The 12,409-nt window shown below is 37.3% G+C and overlaps 1 protein-coding gene across 4 annotated transcripts in view; it reads right to left on the bottom strand.

Annotated features, from left to right (window-relative positions):
- Positions 1-1,178: 1,178 nt before the first annotated feature.
- DYNC2H1 (dynein cytoplasmic 2 heavy chain 1) overlaps positions 1,179-12,409 on the bottom strand; it is a 320,182-nt gene continuing 308,951 nt past the window's right edge. For all 4 annotated transcript variants that reach the window (XM_066371476.1, XM_066371485.1, XM_066371494.1 and 1 more), the window contains one exon: positions 1,179-4,031. In XM_066371476.1, the coding sequence (XP_066227573.1) occupies positions 3,873-4,031 (159 nt within the window). In that variant the 3' untranslated portion in view covers positions 1,179-3,872. The remainder of the gene's footprint in view (positions 4,032-12,409) is intronic.

Raw genomic sequence — 12,409 nt, 5'->3', positions numbered from 1 at the left:
TTAAAAAAATTTAATCGAGACAAAGTACAGCAAGTAGAGGAAAAATTTATTGTCTGTACAGGAAGGAAGTCAGAGAAAAGGGGGCCTTGCAGACAGGTTCAGAAGGTTGGCCTGGGATGAGGTGCTGCTGCCTACTGCTTCCCTGGTTGCAAGTGTCCTGGGGTCCCTTACAGCTGAGGAGAGAGAGGCAAGGAAACTGCGCCTGGGGAGTCAAGGGGGGGAGAAAGCACCCTGAGACCTCAGTGCTAAGGGATGTTAAGGGTGGGGGATTGAGATGTCCCAGGGGAGGATCTCAATAGAATATGCATCGGCTCTGCAGGTGTGTCTTGTAGGGTCATGGTCTTCATTGATGAGTAGGTACTAGGACAGGGGGTCATTAGTCAATGCAGCTGGTCCTGAGGTCAGCTGTGGCTTCCATTCTGTTTTTGCTGCTTTTCTGGGCCTGGAGCTGAAACACAACTGAGGCCTAGATGTTATCTCTAGGGGTTAATGCTTAAATGCTATTATCTGGCTTTCTTGTTTGTTCCTTCTCTATGGGGGCCTAACACCACATGACTAGTGATACATTGAATCCGATGACCAGCAATAAGAAATCAGAGGGTTTGAAGGGCATGACCAGCTAAGGGAGGAAAGGTCACCCTGGGGAGACATCCTTGTTTTCCTGTTGCTAGTAGTCACCTGGGCTCCCCCTGTTTGCCTTCTGTGCCTGGCCTCTAGTCCTTGCTCTGCTCATGTCTGTCTGGCTGCCTGTCTACCACAGATTTCTGCATGGCTTTATCTGATTTTTTTAGGTTCAATTTTATTATTTCTTTTAAAAATATTTATTTACTGACTTGAGAGAGAAAGGCATGGGGAAGGAGTAGGAAGCATCAACTCATAGCTGAGTCTCCTATGTGCCTTGACTGGGCAAGTCCAGAGTTCCAAACTGGCAACCTCAGCATTCCAGGTTGATGTTTTATCCACTGCTCCACCACAGGTCAGGCTGGTCTCAGCTGATTTAAGGTTACTATGAGGGGTCATTCAACTAACAAAAACAAAAACTTTAAAATGTAAGGACAAAGAATGTTGTCGTCTTGATGACCTTGTTCTGAGAAAACAAACCGAAGAAAAGACTGAAAATTCTAACTGCATTTGAGTAAAAAAAACCCTTTTATTTAAGACATAATAAAGAAAGCTCAATAGGAAAAATTGGGCAGAAAAACAGCATTGCACAGATGTTTCAAGTAGACAAAAAAATGTTTAACTCTTTAAATAGAAAAATGCAAATAAAAGCTACTGCATAATTCTTTATATCTACTAGATTTTCAGAAATGCCAAGTTGATAGGACACAGAATGACAAGAAGGCCAAAACACACTGGTGGGACTATAAATTTGTTCAGCGACATTAATAACCATGATCATAATAAAGCTAGTGCCAGGCACTCTTTCTATGTTACGGCACTTAATCATTTAAAACATCATTTAGTTTATTTTATTAAGTTGATGGTTTTCCTACTGGAGACGCAACAATTCTCCGACAGGTGTATGTCCTAGAGGCTGTCTTGTAAATGTGTCAGGAGACTTCCTAAAAAAGCTTACAGCAGTGCAGTTGTAGTAAAAAGCCAGAACAATTAAAATGGTCCTCAAAAGGAGACTAGCTAAGTAAATTGTGGTCAATGCATACATTCATACTCAGAAAGAGAAAGGTCACAAAATACATACCGTCTACATAAAAATAAAAACTGTATAAAAGTGATGGGTAGCCCCAGCACGGGAGGGAGCAGAGGCCAGGGGCAGTGAGATGCATCACCGAGGCTTCCTCCTCTGGGCCCCTCACCCTGCTGGCACTGACCACCGCTGGGCCAAAACAAAAGACAGAATGAGGAAGGGCAGCCAGAGCGAGTGCAGGGAGTGGACCTGGGTCCTGCACAGACCTCTGCCCCCACCAAGACCGTGGTGCCGGTTTCCGTGAAAGCACTTGTAGGGCCCAGGCTCTGCGCATCCTGTGTCAGGTGCCATGCAACCGGGGGGAGTGCACAGCTGACTGTAAGGACAAGTTTGTGAGCTGGGGATCCTATGATGGGGGCTCTTCACCAAAGCTCGCCAGGCACGGTGAAGAAAGGCGATATGCTGCCCAGGCCAGGTCACCATCGCATAAGCAAGCCCTGCATCTCCAAGACCAGAGCCAAGGCCAAAGCCAAGAAAGGAACGGAAAGGACTAGCACTGGACCTGAAGGCTGATGAGCCCCTGACCCACATTCTCCCTCCCACAGGCCCAAGATACAAGCTATCAGTGTCTGTTATTTCTTCAGCTTTGCCAACTATGCCCAGCCTTGTGCCTTTCCCCCTCACCCCACCTCCTAGTGCCCGGAGTGGGCCGGAAGAGGGATTCTGGCTGCTTGAGCCTCCCCACCCCACGAAGGGAGTGGAGTCCCTGCTGGTCTGTTCTTCCCCACAATGCCATCACTAAGAGACAAATTTTCTCCCCAATAAAAGCTTTTCTAAAAAATAATAATAAAAGTGATGGAGCAAGATTAGAAACAAATATTTGTCTAGTTAAGCAGAACTATAAATTATATTTTAGGGATTCATTTACATTCAGAAAAACTGAAGAAACTCAAGGGGATTATGAAAACAAAAATGAGGGGAATCATGGACTTGGGTAGAAGTGAGATACTGAAAATACAGTCAAGAGCCCAAGCCTTGTCAGTCATGTTTTTTTCTTAACCTGTGTGTTAGGTACAGGTGTTCATTCTATACGTGTGTTTGAACTATTTCAGTGTTCTTCAAAAGTAAAAGGGTGATTTTGATTTTATTTCTTTAATATAGTGAAGAAGGAGACAGAAGACCCTCAAGGCCCTAGAACGGGATTGCACATGCAGGGGGCACTTGCTGTTTGAAGTCAAGAAAGCTTAGATTGGTAGTTCTGAGGGCTAAGTTCACACTTCAAAGCACTGACGCCACCCCTATATCCCTTCCTAAGTTTTACGGAGGTGACTTTTGAGTGACAACAGGTATCTAACAAGCATTCTGACTGGCACTGTCGATTCACTTTATCTTCCTGTCAGGAACTCTGCTGGAGCAAATATTTGTCAAGATGAAGAACTGATCAGCCTGTGGTGCTGAAACACCCTTGCTCGTTTGTTAGCATACTGGCTTCAAGGTGGTGTGTGCTGGGAATTCACCTTGGCTGGCTTTATTCTGCCCTCGAGGGGAGGGAGAGCTGAGAGGGTTTCCACCCTTACCACTTTACCAGTTTATTAGCTGAGCAAGTCACTTAACCAGCATCTCGTTTTTCTCACTTATATAAAATGAACATCATAATGAATATAATATCTATGCATCCGTGTATCTGTCTACTCTATCTACTTACCTACCTACCCATTTACTTACCTACCTGCCTACCTATCCATCAATCACATGGCACAGTGCCCAGCATTATGTAGTTAGTGTTATTTAAGCCTTAGTTATTACTGTTTATTTATATGTATGTAATGTATATATATATGTCATATGCAGTCTATTAGTTTTGAAAAAAATTCTACAAATGACAGCTATCTGCTTAAACTGCAGGTTGTCTTATGAAAGCAACATGGATCTTTAACACTTTAAATACAGAAGACTGTAACATTATTTTATATCTTATTAAATAATTATGATGCAAATGTAATAGACAAAACATTACTGATTACTTAAATATACTGTTTTAAACATCTACCTAAAACATTACTGTGCTGTTACCCATAAAATAAAAAACAAATGAGATCAACAACACAGGGTAACTATGCTAATATTTTGAAATAACATTTCAAAGGTAGGTTCACCATGTATTTTATTTAAAGCTTAAATAATTAATGTTTCTTTTTGCTAAGACAGATTCTCTGCCATTAGACTACTGGTTTTTGAGAAACAGAGCTGCTCCACACTGGATCCACGGGTCCTGGCTGCCCCCACACGGAAGCTCGATGTTCGTTACCACACGATCCCTTTCAGCGCTCGTGTAAACAGGCAAAGATATGCACTCATCAGGGGAATACGGGCCATACGCACCCTGTGTAAAAAAGTTAATTTTGTTTTAAAATATAACAATACAATGTTTTGAAGCTGATCATTAGATAATCAGAGATAAATACAAAATCCTCCCAAATAAGTTTTATTTAAAAATTTACTATGTTTCAAAATAAAGATGGTCATAATAAACTCCTATCATCCAGCTGCAACACAGAAAATTTTACCTATAAATATATAAGTATGTCTAGAAATAAAGCAAAAATATCACAATACTATTTGAAAATATTAACAATATCATGTCATCTCATAAGCTTTAAAATATTTTTCATTAGAACCATAATTCAAATATAGCCCATATTAATATTTGTTGATATATCTTATGTCTTCTAAATTTACAGGCTTTTCCCTCCTTTTCTTTCCTTGCAAATTGCTGAAGAAATTACACCAAACAGTTTTCCACATTCTGACTTTTAATGGCTACATTCCAATGGTATCATGTCCCTGTATTCTTGTCACTGGATCTAGAGGAAGCTCAGATTCAGGATCAATTTTTGGCAAAAATACTACACAGGTGATACTGTGCAGTATCCATCAAAAGGCATATATGTCTGGTTGTCTCTCTTTTTAGATATCAGGAGCCAGGGTGATCTTTATTAATATTATAAAATGATAATTTAACTATATTAAACCTTCTTTATTTCCAGGCAGGAGTGTATCTATAGAGAGAAACTTTTACTTAACAATTTTTTTACTACAATTCGTAAAGTCTGGATAAATGCTATCTAATTTACTTTTTATTTAGTTATGCGTTTTCAAAATAATGAATGCATTCCCCACTATACTCTAAGGGTGATCAATAACTCCTTCCCCAGATTTTTTAGAGTAGCATTATGAACTAGGAGATTTAAACATGTTTGATGAGCTTCAATCCAATACGGTTTTTGTCTTATTGATGTTCAAACTGTCCATCTGTGCAGTGGGAACTCTAGTCTCCTGCGTTTCTGGATATGTCCCTGTCATCTTCAGCAGCTTCCTTGCTGTCCACTACGTCAATATGTTACAAGTTCGTCTTACATATTTTCTGTACTGGAAGTCACTTAGCTATACTCTGAAGATCTTTTGTTCCTTTAATAAGAAATGGTATTAGAGCTCATACTCTGGGTGCTAGAAATGATTTATCATTCTCCTAGGATTTTTCAGTGACTACAGCTTAGAAATATGTACCAGTATTAAAAAATTAAGCTCATAATAGTGTTTCCAACCTAAAACTAGGATTAATGTTTTTACTGAACTTATATAATTGTATTCTATTAATGGATTACTTAGTTTTAAAAGTTAGGGTAAACTTCAAAGTTAGACTCATTTTAAAATTTTAAAGTGACAAATCAGAAAACTAAGTTACTATGGCAACCTAGTTAGGAAGTGGCAAAGTTGCTCTAGATAGTACAGTTGAAAGAAGGTTTTGAAATATGAATATTAGCACCTAAATACTCTGTTACTTTTCAAAATAGAAGACAATAATAGCATTTATAAAAATAAACCATTTTTAGGCTGTGGAGAACTTGTCTAGGAACTCCTAACCCTAAGTGTGTTACTCTTTGAGCATCAGTTTCCCTATTATACAGAGATAAACAACACTAACCAACATTTGCCCACCTAACAGGGTGTTGAAAGAATCAATGCGGTATTAAACAGATCCAAATATCTTTAATTCCTTGGACGGCAGATACATGCCTTTTCCTTTCTCCCTACTACTTCTCAAAGCAAGTAGAAAAAAAGTCCCAGCTTTTTAGCATATACATGTCACAGATAGTGCTAGAATACAGAGAAATGAAAATAGAATGTTTTACATTTTTCCATAAAGGAAAAAATGTTTTTTAAGTCTAAGTAGGCATTATTTAAAATTTCTATGTCCTTTTTCAATCATTCTCTCCCTCTCCCTTTCTCTCTCTCAAATATGTCCGACTCTTCTGGTCCTCTATATATATATCAGTTAGGTCTGTTTGAAAAGTCATTCCTTCCTAACATTCCTAAATCTTAACCTGATTTAATTATTACAAAACTCATTCATTATGGAGATCATTGCCCAAATAGATAAAAAAAACACCATTTGTCTCAAATCTTTCCAATTTTTCTTGGTTTGTGGTAAAGATTCTGGCAGCTGTTCATCCATCTATTTAACAATATTTATGTGTAGATGCCGTGTCCGGAATTATAGCGGCTAAGCATTTCAGTGTATGTTATATAGAGAAAATAATAATCTTCTTTGAAGCTTAAAATTTAGTTAGGAAATAAAATATACATGAAATATATAGTATATAATTTTTGGAAAATAAAATACTACCCTGGGATATGTTAACCTATCAAGGATTAATGAAGAGAACCCTGGTTGGGTCTCAGAACAAATATATGATATGAAGTAAAGAGAATTTTCAACTACTATTAGTCACTGTCTAATCTCTCCCTCTTCTCCAATTCTGCTTAAATGGCAAAGCTTTGGGGTTCAGAAATTTCTATAATTTGAGTACCTCCTTAGCCATTCCTAAAGTTGATAACCTAGTGCAGGCTTCCCTTTGGAGTTGCCTTTAAATTCTTTAACAGAAAACAGACAAATATTATATATTTGTTGGAATGAAATGATCTGAATCTGTGAATGCCTACTTACAATCCCAGCAAAGGTCTTAAATTATCTTTCTCTGCCACCTGATGTTTGCTTTGCTTTCTATATCTTCTATGGTCAAAAGTGAAAACAGAAACATCATATAAAGTATATACAATGCTGTGCCTTTCTGTTCAGGAGATTTTCTCTCTATTTCTTCATTTTAAATCAAAGCAATTTCCTCTTCAAAGTAGGAACTTAACAGTAATGCAAAGTTGATTCTTTGAATATACACTATCAATTTACTAGTTTGTATATATTTCCAAATTCTTTAACACCTGCTTCTGGTTGTAGGCTTTTTGTTTGTTTTAAAACAGCACAGTTAGTTCTTAAAATTTTGCTTTATCACTTCTCAAAAATCTCTTAAATGTTAAATGTTATAATCTTCTGTAACAAAACTGGACAGACTTGCTCCCTGGTCACCAGTACATCAATACTGAAGCAGTGGAGCCGAGCGCCTGGACACTCCCACCGTCAGCCCGACACCTGTGCTGCTGAGGTTTCACGGGTGTCCGTTAACTAAATTCAATGCCTATGACACAAGTCCTTTAACATGTCTATTACAGATATTACAGACAAAGCGTAAGGCCCTGCTGGACTGAAATATTTGTATGAAACTAAAACTTTATTAATAACTATTAACAAATACATTAAATGCTCAATTAATGCAAAATAGGAGGTATACTAGAAAAACTTCAAACAATCTTATATGACGTAAACTAATTTGATGTAAATAAAGTTTAATAATTAAGATTTTACATATGTGATTCATCTAAAGTGATTAATGTGTTCATATATCTGTTTTACTTTCTGTTTTACAGTAAAACAGAAAGTAATCCAGCTAGCTCAGTCAATAATGAGGCTAACATTTGAAATTTCATGCTCATGTCCATGGGAAAGTAACTTAATAGTACACATGTACTACAAATAGCAGGTGATAGGCTAACATCTGAAAGAAGACACTGCATTTTACAAAGGCAAATGGTGACATTAGGCATCATTTAGCCAACAAACCAAAGAAAGTAAAACAACAAAAAACAAACAGAAAACATCCCCTCCCAAAGCAAATAAAATTACCTAGGTTAACTATATTAACTATTTTATCAACTTCAGCTCAACTTCATTATAATAAAACATATATGTTGTGTTAAGTAATCTTTGGAACTTCTCAGAGTTTTTAATATTCTCCTATATATCATAAATTTCCAAGGGCAGGAAATACTGTGATTATTAAATTTGTTTACTGAACAATTTTTCACAAAGAGCCATTATGAAATATTGTGGTATAGAACACTTTTGAGGAAATGCTTTGGAGAAAGTCAATGCTTTTATTTGAGTAAAATCCCCTAGAGAAATCTTAATTCAGACCTACATTAATTAACCACCATCCCTGAGCTGGAACTGCAATAACTTTAGAGCCTGCACCATGAATAAATAAATATACATAAATAAACAAGTATCAGTATAGGTTATATTTCTTAGTATAAATAGATAATGGTAGACAGAAACACTAAGGAAATTATAGTTTTAATTCTCCTAGAGAATTCATAATTCTAAATTCAACTGGCAAAGTACAATTTATTTATAATAGAAACAATGGTAGAGCTCCCCTCTCCCCCTAGTGAAAGTCTTAGAATTTGTTGCTCATATCCTTTATGTATTACCCCATATTAAAACAATGTCAAAAAAGTTCTTCATCTTCTGCAATCTAGAATATTCCTTCAAAAATGGAGATGCTATCTACGTCATAGTAATGTCATGTAAATGACTGGATTGCTGGGCATGTTTCTGCTGAAATGAAGCTGTTCAGGACCATTAGGTGTCAGATAATAGTGTGGAAATAATTTGTTAAAAAAAACCCAAAATACCTTTCTTCTGGTCTAAAAGGGATCAGTCACCAAAGTTCTGAACAACATTACTTCATCCCGGCTTATCAAAGCATTCTGCTTTTTCTATAGTAACACAGTCATACAGTAAATGGCAAAACTAACTCTTTACTGGCTTACGTAATCCATGTTGCTGCTTCCTTCTGTTTTATGCTGGTTCCTTCCCTCCCAATAAAAATGCATTAAAATGTTGATGACTACCCCACTTTCTCTGTAAAATGTGTTAAAAACAGTTGCTGCTGCCCTAAAGAAACTCAAGCAAAAGTTGGAGAGTTTAATAGTATGTACAGAGTCAGCAACTTTTTTGTAAGGGATGAGATAGTTCTCCTTTAGGATCTGTGAGCTATTTGGTCTCTGATATAACTACTCAACTCTGCTGTTACCATTGGAAACCAGTCACAGACAATATCTACATAAGTGTGCAGGGCTGTTTTCCAAACAAAACTTTATTATGGACACTGAAATCTGAATTTCATATACTTTTCATGTCATCATATATTATTCTTCTGAGTTTTACAAGTATTTTAAAATGTCAAACCATTCACAGCTCACAGGGTTATAGGTGGCACAAAAATAACACACTGGATTGGGCCACGGGTTGTGATTTCCAAACTCTCGCTTATACTATTAGGTTATTTCAGTATTAGACCTTGGACTTAAGAGCCATTATCTGGATTTGAATCTTAGTTACCTAACTATTAATTTGTTATCTTGGTCAAGTTACATATCTTTTAAGCTTTCGTTTTCTTAGTTGAAAATGGAGATGATAAATGCTATTTCAAAAATTTTTGGAAGACCTTAATATTTTGTATTTTAAATACTTTGCACAGTTCTTGGAATATATAAATGTTAGTTATTGCTCAAATGCTAGTGCTATCATTGCGGAACCCATAACAAATCACTTAACTTACCTAATCCTCAGTTTTTTCGTCAGCAAAGCAGAGAATGTACCTGCTCTGCCAAACTGCAAGGGTTGCTCTGAAAGGCAAGTGCAACTGTCTTTCACCCTGTGCCTATCAAGCACTCTCTCGCTGCTAGACTCATTTTCCAGAACTACAGATCTGATCTTACTCTACTCCTGATGAGAATTCTGTATGGCCTCTTCTGACCACAGAGGTATAAACACCGTGGCATGGCTATGTGGCTTTCATCCCTGGCTGGCCTTCCTTTCTAACCATGTCCCCTACCACTCTTCCATATAAACCACGCCTTTCCACATGTACTATACTTGCAGTTCTCGGGATACTCCAAGGTTTTTCCATATCTCCATGTATTTAAACATGTTACCCCTTCTATCTGGAATGCCTTGGCTTTCCCTTCTTTGACTTCATCCTGGAACTCTTCTTACTCATACTGTAACTACAGTTCCAAGAGAAGCTAGCTATCTTCTACCTGGGGCCATCTGACTTTCCCACTCTGCTCACACACGCTAGAGTTGAGGCCTCCCTCATCTGCCAAAACTCTTTATGTAGACTTCTGTAAGTGCACATACACCTCTGAACTGTAATAGTTTTTTTTACCTGACTGCTCCTCTACTCAAAAGAAGACTAGAATATGTCAGTCAATCAATCAACCAATCAATGTAGCCACTTTAAAATGGAGCAGGAGCTGCCATGCTAGAATAGGTGCCTTGTACATCTTATGCTTCAGGTCTTTGGGATGTTAAAACAGGGCAAAATGACCTCTGGACCAGGCCCAGGGCAACAAATTGTTTGCACAGATAACATGAAAGCAGTTATTACTTGTCTGATGACTACTGGACTGAACATTAGAAAACATTGTTTACAATGAACAAAAAAATCCCTTTCCTCTATCAATGTAATTGTTCTCCTTCTCATAAATACCCATTGCCTTTGTCTCCTAATTGGAACTATTCAGGCTTCTGCCTGAATCAGTGCTCCCCAAATAGCTGTTCTTTTTTTTTTTTTTTTTTTGTATTTTTCTGAAGTTGGAAACGGGGAGGCAGTCAGACAGACTCCCCGCATGCGCCTGACTGAGATCCACCCGGCATGCCCACCAGGGGACGATGCTCTGCCCATCCAGGGTGTTGCTCTGTTGCGACCAGAGCCATTCTAGCGCCTGAGGCAGAGGCCACAGAGCCATCCTCAGCACCCGGGCTAACTTTGCTCCAACGGAGCCTCGGCTGTGGGAGGGGAAGAGAGAGACAGAGAGGAAGGAGAGGGGGAGGGGTGGAGAAGCAGATGGGCGCTTCTCCTGTGTGCCCTGGCCGGGAATCAAACCTGGGACTCCTGCACGCCAGACCAACACTCACTGAGCCAACCGGCCAGGGCTCCAAATAGCTATTCTTATAGACCTCAAATAAACACTTGTTGCCTTTCACTTTAAAAGCCTTTTTACTTTGGGGTTAACAGGAAAAAGAGATTTGTTTATCTTTGTAACCCCAATATTCAACATAATATATAGTACATAGGAACTTAACAAGTGTGGCGATAAAACTGGACAGAAATGATACATGAAGTAAAATATTGTGTAGAGATAAATTCTGAGTTTTGCAATGTCATGTTGCTTTTTACACAGCCCACTAACAGATGGGCTTTGTCCATAAAAGCATTACATTTTTTATTTGCATTCAGCTTGTGGTCAATTATGTGGGTGTTGCTTTTGAACATTTTTTTTCTGTATTTATGCCTACTCAGTTAATTTTCATGCTCTATTTTTATTGCTGGGGTTTCTCCTGAAGTGAACCAGTTTATAGATGTCCTACTTTTTTTCCCTATCAGGGTCATCATATGACTTTTAATTTTGTTTCCCAGAGAATGAACACTTTATATAAGTTAGATTCATTTAAAGTCCTCTCTGTCATCAATACACCTTTATATGCTATGGTTACAACCATGAGCAAATTCCAACCTTGATGTTTGTATGTAACCCTCATTTTGGTTCACACACCTAATGTTTGAAATCCATAACTGACCAACTTTTTGATAGGAAGTTCTTACGTGAATAGCTAGATTGAGATAAAATAAAGATTTCAACATCTCCCCCCTATATCTGATATGTCACTAATACTAGAGAAAAATAAAACTGATATGGGACAAAAGGGGGATTTCAGAGAAATGTACATTTTTTCAGGTCAGGGATATTTTTTATCTCTCTGCTAATGAGTGCTGATTATTGACTTTATTAGTTTTATTGTGTTTTTAAAATTATTTTTGTTTTAATTTTTATTTTATAAAGAGAATTACAATAACTAGAATATTCAAGGTACTATTTTCCAGTGAGAAACACTTTTTCTTGTAGAAAAAGCAGTGTATGAAATAGCTTTGTTGCTTCTTATATACAGAATCAAACTTTAAAGTTTATTCACATAGTCATACTTACATTTTAAAATCAATTAAGTAAAAGTTATGTGCTTCAATTTATAAATATGTTCTATTTTAAAGGCAAATACTCCTCAAGTTCTATTGTTGAAAATTCTTTCAATAATTAAATATTTTAAAAGGGGAAAGAAAGGTTAAGCAAACAAGTCTTTGTGAAGACTGTTTCCTTCTCTGCTTGTCAGCAGCTGAGTGACATGGTGTGATATAAAACCAGATGTGTGTGATCATCCTGATACTGTCAATTTCTGCATGTCTAACAAAGCACCCACCTCCTCATTTGATAGTGGGAATGATCATATCCACCTTGTAATAGTATATGAGGTAAAGTTTATGAAGCATTTAGCACTCTACTGAAGATAACAGGAATATAATTATGCTAGTTCATATTATCATTAAAGGCTTATTTCTCATGAGGCTTTATATTAATTAGAAATTAAAATTCATAATGTATTCTTTCCATAACAAATTAAAGTTTTAAAAATGTCCTACACACCTTAAAAATTATAAAGGACACAATAAAGGACTGTAAACT

Source organism: Saccopteryx leptura, chromosome 1, assembly GCF_036850995.1.
Source record: "Saccopteryx leptura isolate mSacLep1 chromosome 1, mSacLep1_pri_phased_curated, whole genome shotgun sequence".
NCBI lineage: Eukaryota > Metazoa > Chordata > Mammalia > Chiroptera > Emballonuridae > Saccopteryx > Saccopteryx leptura.
Note: the sequence above shows the minus strand (reverse complement) of the source record. Positions and strands in the feature narration are given on the sequence as shown.